This window comes from Hordeum vulgare, chromosome 2H, assembly GCF_904849725.1.
Source record: "Hordeum vulgare subsp. vulgare chromosome 2H, MorexV3_pseudomolecules_assembly, whole genome shotgun sequence".
NCBI classification, from domain to species: Eukaryota; Viridiplantae; Streptophyta; class Magnoliopsida; order Poales; family Poaceae; genus Hordeum; species Hordeum vulgare.
Genome location: NC_058519.1, coordinates 662,828,382 through 662,837,492, shown reverse-complemented (window position 1 = coordinate 662,837,492; position 9,111 = coordinate 662,828,382). Strand labels below are relative to the sequence as shown.

General features: G+C 45.0%; 1 protein-coding gene across 1 annotated transcript; it reads left to right on the top strand.

Moving 5' to 3' along the window:
* The first annotated feature begins 1,068 nt into the window (after positions 1 to 1,068).
* Positions 1,069 to 6,873, top strand: LOC123428555 (FT-interacting protein 3-like). The gene is made up of 8 exons (XM_045112776.1): positions 1,069 to 1,230; positions 1,319 to 1,571; positions 1,696 to 1,912; positions 2,017 to 2,140; positions 2,595 to 2,765; positions 4,126 to 4,840; positions 5,432 to 6,292; positions 6,371 to 6,873. The coding sequence occupies exons 1-8, from the start codon at positions 1,069 to 1,071 to the stop codon at positions 6,745 to 6,747; spliced, it is 2,880 nt and encodes a 959-aa protein (XP_044968711.1). The 3' UTR covers positions 6,748 to 6,873.
* Positions 6,874 to 9,111: the final 2,238 nt, after the last annotated feature.

Genomic DNA, 9,111 nt, shown 5'->3' with positions numbered 1-9,111 from the left:
TAACGATTTTGCGTAAACTGCAAACGCGTTTTACGGGAGTTGCTCTTATAAGAGGTCTGTGAGAGATGCTTTAAAGGGACGTGCACCATCCGTCCGTATCTGCTTTGATTTCAATTTCACGCGTACGCGTCGTAGACTTCTTCCGAGCCGCGGAACCTCACCAGGATGTGATTATATCATGATGGATGTGGCTGGCGCCACACACACACGCACAAGTTCATCTAGAGGCAGCTCAATTATCTGTAAAGCGTGTACTCTTCTCTAAAAGTGCAGTTGACTCGGAAAATTGCTAGTATATCTCCTCTTTCTTCACGAAGCTTCATCGCCTTCCCTAGGAAGCAGCAGGACTTGTCCAGGTACTAGTAATTATCAATTTTGTTTCTCTTTTTGGCTGGCATGCTCTTGCAGATGATCTCCTCGCTAACTTTAAGTAAAGAACCTGCGGCTTACCGGGGTCTGTCGGCTGCAAACTGCTATTTTCATCGTTGATCACGACACTGTCGGATCGATTTTCCAGCAATTTGCAGCTAGCGGTGTCAAAATCAAAATTGCTGCATTCTGTTTCTCTTTTACCAGAAATTGTAGGAATTTGCTTCTTTCGGTTTCTGTATAGGCGAGTATATATTCTGACTGCATAAAAATAACTTTCTTATATACATATAGGTGAGTGATCTTACTGCATATAACCTACGTAATTCTGCATTTGGATCTGCTAGCTTGGCTCATATACATATATAAATAGCTTTTTATGTAGAAAAGGAGAATAAACCATATTAAACACTATATAAATGGTACCTTGCATGTTGCAGCGGAAATTGATTGCAAAATATTTGAGCAAGATTGGAACAGTAGTATTTCCACTAATAATATGATAACTGAAACTAAAATCAGATATGATATATTGTATTTAATTATTTCATAGTTGTAAATATTTCTTGAATATAAATAGCACAATTGTTTCTCTATGCACGGTTGCATGGTTACTTATTATTTTGGATCGCCTATTTTATTCTACTATTATATAGGATGAGTTGCATGGTTTGCAGGTTACTTACATACTAAATACAAATGGAACGCAAAGCTTGTATTGCTCGAAGTGACCTAGAGCACATGTTAAACGACGAAGACGCCGAACCCAAGGCCTTGCCACTATCTCTTTTGGAGGACATCACAAGTGATTTTTCTCATGACCAAGAGATTGGAAGTGGTGGATTTGCAGTGGTTTATAAGGTACCATACATGACAAGACTGTTCCAAACTTAATCAAGCTTGATCAGGAAACTCAAATCGATGATGTACTAACAACTGTGAATTATAGGGAATACTTGGCAATAGGGCAGTCGCCGTCAAGAGGTTGTCTAATGCTCATTTGCATGAAAAAGAATTTCACCGAGAGGTTGAATGCTTGATGCGGGTAAAGCACGAAAATGTAGTAAGGTTTCTTGGATATTGTGCTGACACACAAGGAAGTATGCAAAGATACAATGAAAAATTAGTCATGGCAGATATACAACAAAGATTGCTTTGCTTCGAGTATATACCTAAAGGGAGTCTCGATAAATATATCGCTGGTACGAGATGTGACCTAACTTTTCTCTTTATTTTCTTCATATATTAAAAATTGCAAAATGTTTCTTTCTATTAAAAAGTTAAAATATCAAATTCTAAAACCTTTTTTGCTTCTTCCCTTTATAGATGCACATCGTGAGTGGGGTACATGCTATAAAATAATCAAAGGGATTTGTGAAGGTCTGCAGTACCTTCATGAGAATCTTATTGTTCACTTGGATTTAAAACCCGCCAATATACTGCTCGACAATAACATGTCACCTAAAATTGCTGATTTTGGCTTGTCGAGATGCTTCAATGAAAATGAAAGTCGAGATATTACCAAAACTATATTGGGAACACTGTAAGCTAACTACTTCTCTTGAAATCTACATATTTTATGATATGTAAACTAAATTTCCATCTCTTTATACATTAATCGGTGAGACCTTTTGCATTTCCATACAGAGGATACTTGGCACCAGAAGTTCGCCAAGGGGGTGAAATCGTATACAGCGCTGACTTATATAGTCTTGGAGTTATTATAATAGAAATACTCACCGGACAGAAGGGGTATCAATCTCCTCACGATGTAAGAACAGTATATGCCATTGTTAGAAAGATAAAACTCTATTTCCTTTTTGGCTAATAAGGATCGACTTTAAATGATTATCACTCTTCTAATATGCATATTTTCCATTGTGTATTAGTTTCAGATGTTGCAAAATTTCATTTCTGGAAGAACATCTATTAATTGTCTAGTGGGTTACACGGTTTGGCTTCAAAAGACAACATTTGAGCTTGTTTTTGAGAGAAGTTTTTCCCTTAGGTTTGATGATTCATTTGTGAAAGTGCAGTTGACATGATAATATATATGACTCAAAATTATGGGGACAGCGTTTACCTTTGTGGAGAATTTTTTTGTTCTTAGTTTGGTGCTTGAATGTATTGGTTGTTGTCTATATAACATACGTATTAGACTTTCATGTATAAAATATGTTGTTGATCCATTTCTTAGAGAATAAATTACCACCACAACTTTTTAGGTACTTCAAAGCTGGAGTGATAGGTTGGAGATATCACAACGAGACACACTATGCGAACAAATACAAGCATGCTACGAGATAGCTTTAGAGTGTACAGCGTTCAATCCAAATAAGAGACCAGCTAGTTCACGAGATATTATTAACAGGCTTCACCAAGTGGAAAGTATTCAGGTATGTTCAAGATTTCAGAGTTCATGTATTTCTTCCTTTAATTCAGAGTAGATATAGATACCACTCGGATCCCTGCTGTGAAGCCATTTCTACGCACTACCTCTGATTCAATAGTACTAATAGCTTTGTGTGTGGGGGGGGGGGGGGGGGAGTCGAACACATAATGTTGTTTATGTTCGACCACAGATATATAAAATAACTACAGGATACCACACGCGTTGCTGCAGGTATATGTATGCATATTTTTATAGAATTGGGGAAATAAAAGTAAAAGCAAATACTAGGTAATAGATAATAAGAGCGGAAATGAGAATCTCTTGCTAAGTACCATGTGTTTTTCCACGATGAAACATGTCTATTAATTTGAGGGTCTAGAGCGATAAAAATTAAAACGTAGAAATTGGTACGAAAGTAACACTAAGTAAATTAGAGAATCATTGTAACATTTGACAATTTGTTACAAATAGGCAACAAATAGTAAATACCAAACATTAATCTAGCTAACACATGACAATGTATGTTGGTAGGCTAGCATGCTTTTTTATGAATAAACGTATTACAAAATGGTATAAATATCATCAATGTGGATGTTTTTATTATCTGTAAGAGAAATGCTATTCTTTTATTAATAAGCAACAATTGATTGACTCAGAATTGGCACCAACCAAAAGGGTAACCTCGATCAAAGGGAGTAGTAAATTTGAGATAAAGTTAAACCATCCTGTAAATTTAATCTGCATAGATAAAAGGGTAGGATATGCCTCTTTTCTTTTATACCTTGGGAAAGGGTAAACATGAACTTCTTCCTAGGAACAATGGAGAAATTATTCTTAGCTAAGAAAGAGGGGCAATTGCCTCAATTTAGCAAGCAAGTACTGCAATAAAATGGGAGAGAGCAAAAGAGCATAAGTACATAGATTATGCCTCAACTTTGGACCTTCGTACCCACCTGTTGGGATCCTTTGCATGCAGCGGCGTGCGTGAACTATTGTTGCAAAATCAAGACGATGGCAAAAAAAAATATAAGGTGCTTGACGGCAAGAAGCTAAACTTAACCAAAATAATAAAATGAATTATGTGATGCGAAAGGTTCCAAAACAAAATAAGATTGATGGTCATGAAAACCCAAGAGCATTATTAATGAGAACAACACAGCCAGAGGAACGGAAAAATAACTAGACACAAAACAACTAATGAAAAATAAAATTAACATTGAAAAATAAAAAAATAACTAGACACAAAACAACCAAAAAAAATGTAGCAATTTTTGGCTTTGTTTTTCTACCATTGTCTTTACTTTTTTCCTCACGATATAGTATTTGACAAAGACTAACGGGACTGCACCACTGTCAATGGGCAGACGGCGGAAGCTGCATCTTGTACCTTAGGGAGAAAGAGGAACAACAATGACCCTAGAGCGTTCCGGTTTCTCGTACCAGGCCCTATGACTGTGAGAGATACGCTTCCGCTGGGGGGCGAGACGGTCGGCCATGCAACAGCGCCTGCGATGGCCGAAGTGGCCTTCCACAAGGCATGGCCCTTGGAAGATCACTCCCTTTCCCAGGAGGGGCTCACCAATGACACGCGCTACAAAGTGTACTACTCCCCCAAGCTCGTGTACGTCATGGTCGTGGTCCTTTCAGTTCGAGACCTCGTGCCCACCGAGGAGAGCCGGCGCCGCTCCCTCGTGCCCACCATCAGCACTAAGTTAGAGATGGGCAATCAGATCAGGCGGACGGAGCAGAGGCAGCTGCAGGGGTCGGCGATCCCAGCGTGGAACCTCAAGTTCTTTTTCGTGGCCAGCGAGCCGTCAGATGACCCGCTGCCGCTGGTAGTCACCGTGGAGGAGCATGTGTCCTTTGGCCACGACGAGCCTATCGGTCACGTGGTCATCCCCGTGGAGTCCCTGCCCCGCAGTGACCTGTCCAAGTCGGTGCGCCCCCAGTGGTTCACCCTGTGGCGAGGGACGACGGTGGACGAGGTCGCCGGCGGGATCCGTCTGCGGCTGACCATTGAGACGGGGTACCACGTGCTCAATGAACTGACGGACTATAGCAGCGACTTGCTGCCGGCTGAGCTTTGAGATGGTGGTCACCTGAGGGTTCTGTGATTACCACATACTTCACCTTTCTTCCTTTTTTTAATAAACAAATGTGCTTTACTATTACTTAAACGGTTCATTCAAGGATTCACCTTTGTTACTGCTGCCTCCGTCCAAGTATATAGGGCATGCGTGTAATTCTAGGTTATCAATTTAACTAGCTAAATATATATTATATGCAATAAAAGTTACATATTTAAAAACTATATTCCCGCATGAGATTCGTTTGTTTTGGGCTTGATGACACTAGCTTAGCCCATATCGTTGCTAATAGCCCAAATAACTAAGCCTAGTACAACTAGTCCCCGCTATAAATGGTTGAGGGGGGACGATCCATAGGGCTAATGGTCCCCCTAATTCCCTGTAATTTTCTTGTATCTCGCAAACAAACTAATCCCTCCATCGTTTTAGTATCTAAATAAATGTAAGATAAGTAATTTGGGACGGAAGTAATATATTATATTTGAAGATGGATCGGACATTTCAATGGAAGTATGTTAATTAAATTAGTGAAAATGCTTGTTATATTTAACACACATACTTCTTCTTGTTGATGATGCCTGATCGAAGAAGCTCCGCAAGAGCGCCATTGGCGTCCTGGAGGTGGAAATACTTGGCGCGCATGACCTGCCTGGCATGAAGAACCTGTACGTGGTCGCCAAGTACGGCAGGAAGTGGGTCCGCACGCGCACAATGTTTGCCACGGCGGCGCCGCAGTGGAACGAGAAGTACACCTGGGACGTGTTCGACGTCAGCACCGTCATCACCATCGCGGTCTTTGATGACACCAACGGCGAGTCTAGGCACCAGAGGATCGGCAAGGTGCGCATCCGCCTCGCCACCCTCGAGAGTGACCGCGTGTACACGCACTACTACCGGCTCTTGGCGCTGAGGCTGAGCCCCCCAGGGCTGCAGGCGACGGGGGAGCTCCACCTTGCCGCCCGCTTCACCTGCAAGTCCTGGGCCAAAATGCTGGCCATGTACGCCAAACCGCTGCTCCCCAAGATGCACTACACGGCCGCCATCTTCATGCAGGAACAAAACCACCTCATGTTCCAGGCGATGAAGATGGTGGCCTTGCGGCTTGCCAGGGCCGACCCGCCACTGCAGATGGAGGTGGCGGAGTATGTGCTCGATGTCGAATCCTACATGTTCAGCCTGCGCCGGAGCAAAGCCCACGCCCGCAGGATCACCACGCTCTTATCCGATGTGGTCGCGGTTGGGAAGTGGTTCGACGACATCTGCAGGTGGAAGAAACCATTAAAGACGATTCTGGTGCACGTGGTATTCCTGAAGCTGGTGTGCCACCCGGAGCTGATCCTACCCACCGTGTTCCTCTGCATGACCATGATCGGGGCATGGAACTACCGGCAGCGGCCGCGGGAACCATCGCACATAGACACGGTGTTGTCGCGCGCGGAGCTTGCGTACCCAGATGAGCTGCGCGAGGAGTTGGACACGTTGCAGCCGCCGCACATAAATGCGGTGCTGTGGTGGTACACACATCTGGCATACACCGACGAGCTTGATGAGGAATTCGACACATTCCCAACCTCCAAGCCGGCGGATGTTGTGCAGGCGAGGTATGATCGACTGAGGGGGATCGCCGGCACGGTGCAGATGGTGCTCGGCGACCTGGCTGGGCAGGGGGAGCGCGTACAGTCCTTGTTTAGCTGGCACGATCCCAGGTTGACGCCCGTCTTCACTGCGCTTTCGCTGGTGACGGCCGTCATACTCTACTTGACTCCGTTTCGGGTGGTGACCTTGGTGACGGGGCTATACTTCTTATTGCCCCCGTGGTTCCGGAGCAGAACCAAACTGCTGCTCTTCAACTTCGTCACGCGTCTTCCTTGCAAGGACGACGTGATGCTATATACGTAGTTGTGTACATAGCCTTTGTTCCTTTTTTTCTTTCTTATCTTCGTTTTGGTTAGGCACTTATTTTATGTACAAATTTCATAATTCCGTATAAAAGCACTAGTCCCCTCCGCTTCTTTCTTTCGACCATATCCAATGGAGCAATGCTAGACCCACGTAAACTTAAGTGAGGATTTTACGTAAAAAATGATGTGGAGGTAATTTGTTGGATAAGGATTAGTGGCTAGGGCCCATCCCAATTGAAATCAGGGGGCAGAAAAGTTTTATAAAGAAAGATTACGTAACAACACGTACAGCCTGTCTATCTTTTTATTGAGGAATGAAAGTACATATACTTCTCTTAAGGTAGTGAAGTATAGAAGCCACATTTTACGAAAGGATCCCTGGCCCCTCCCGTAACCCCCTCCCGTCGCCCCCATGGGCAACCAGGGGGTAACCCTAGCCGCCGCCGCTGGTCCTCCCTCGCCCCTCCTTCCTCCTCGCCGTCGCCAACAGCGTCGCCGGACGAAGCCTGGCCGGCAGGGACGGCGGCGGGAATCCTCTCCCCTTCACGCGACATGGCTAGCGCGGGACGGCCGTTCGTGAGGAGGCGTTGGACTAGTGCGCGGTGCGGCGGCGCTGCATATGGATCATAGCGGCGGCGTGCAGAGCGCGTCGATGGCTGGGGTTCGTTCTTGCTGCGCGGTGTGCCGGCTGCTGGAGGGGCAAGACACGGTGGTCGCGTGCGTGGCCGAGTTCGGGCCAGATCCTTCTAGATCCAGCCCGGACACCGTCGGCCAGTGCAGGGTGGTGGTATTCGTCACTGTCCAGATCAGATCTTCATTGATCCAGATACCCACGGTGTGCTTCTCTCCTGCGGGTTCCTGGCGGTGCCGGTGTGGCCGCGAATGAAGCTGGTGGAGGAGATTCAGATAAGGGAAAACCCCTTGGTCGGCCCTGGCCGGCCGCACCGACGACGACGCTCAAGGGCGTCGTTGTTCTTCTTGGAGACGTCGCTCTACGTCTGCTCCTCCACTTCCTACCTCACTGCCTCTCGGGTGAAAATCCTAACTCCGGTGGGCGGCGACGGCGTCCTTGACGCCGTGACCTTCCTGAAGGCGTCGCCTTGAGGTCTGAGTGTGGTGGGCACTTTGTGGGTCCTTGACGGTTGCTCGTGGTGGGCACTGCTTCGGTGGAAACCGTAAGATCTGACCTTCCAGATCGGACGATGGCGGTACTGCGGTGCCGTTTCTTTCTTGGGAGCATTGTTTGTGGAGCAGCGCTGGATGACAGAGGCAGGAGATGGAGCGGCTTCGTCTGGCCCGGAGATTTGGTGGAGCTGTCAAGTCATGCCTGGCCGACAGGTGCTACGCTGAGTCATGCCTGGTTGATAGGTGCTACGCACGATAGTTCTTCCAGAATCTTCGCGTCTGGACGAATGAGCGCAGGGCGGTGGCACTGTTTGGTGCCATGGTGGCGTCGACGGATGTTCGAACTGGCAAAGATGATACGGATCTCTTTCTTGAATATGGGTCAACGAACCAATGATGATAGCGGCTTCTAATGTGTGCATGTGGTATGCGTTTTAGGTATGCTACACCGGCTGTTGGTCCCGATACATTTTGCGGATGGATAGGTGACAACACCGGTTTTAGATATGGAGAGTGGGAGCACTTCACATTATCGAGTCTGTAGGTGTGAATGATGGCATCAAGTGGTTTCATGTATATTTTTGTGAAACCTTTGTGGAATAATTAATAAATAAGGTCGTATGCATCGGTTGATACATAGACCGGGGTTGAACCTCCTTTTCTAAAATAAAAAAAATACTTCAAGGTCCATGGTCGTATATTCAACTTTTTATGAGTTCATGTACATAGTATATCAAACTGAGTATGCGTAATTAAGAAGCATAACCATAGGGGCGCTAGTATCACTGTTGAACAAAATAAATTAAGTATATTCAGTTGGTACTTGGTTGTATATCGTATACATCGATTAACACATATTATATATAAAGTATACATGACTGAAAAGAGACCAACATAATGTTATAAGTTCATTAGATTGGTCCGGCAATGTTCAGGCAACAATTACATAAAGCAGCGACACTTGATCCCCTTCTTATATCCATCCCACCAGTAGCGGACGACGAACGAAAATAAAGGTGGGGCTGACTCTAAACTCCAGAACACAAAAGAAATGGTTTGATGCAAAGCAAAAAACAAAGTATTTGACACCTTGACCAGTACTATCAATAGACCACTACTCTGCAAGATCTGCAGTTGAGAGTTTGACAGAAATACAGAAACTTATATTGCATCACTAGAAATTCGGAATAAACTGAATTAACAACTCTAGTGACCCCTGCCCTTTTGCATTTGCTGA

Bases quoted from the DNA above. Each gene is read 5' to 3' on its own strand.
- LOC123428555 (XM_045112776.1), top strand. From the start codon at position 1,069: ATGGAACGCAAAGCTTGTATTGCTCGAAGTGACCTAGAGCACATGTTA. The intron at 1,913-2,016 runs GTAAGCTAACTA...ATTTCCATACAG, and splicing joins AAAACTATATTGGGAACACT to AGGATACTTGGCACCAGAAG. The intron at 2,766-4,125 runs GTATGTTCAAGA...GTCAATGGGCAG, and splicing joins ACCAAGTGGAAAGTATTCAG to ACGGCGGAAGCTGCATCTTG.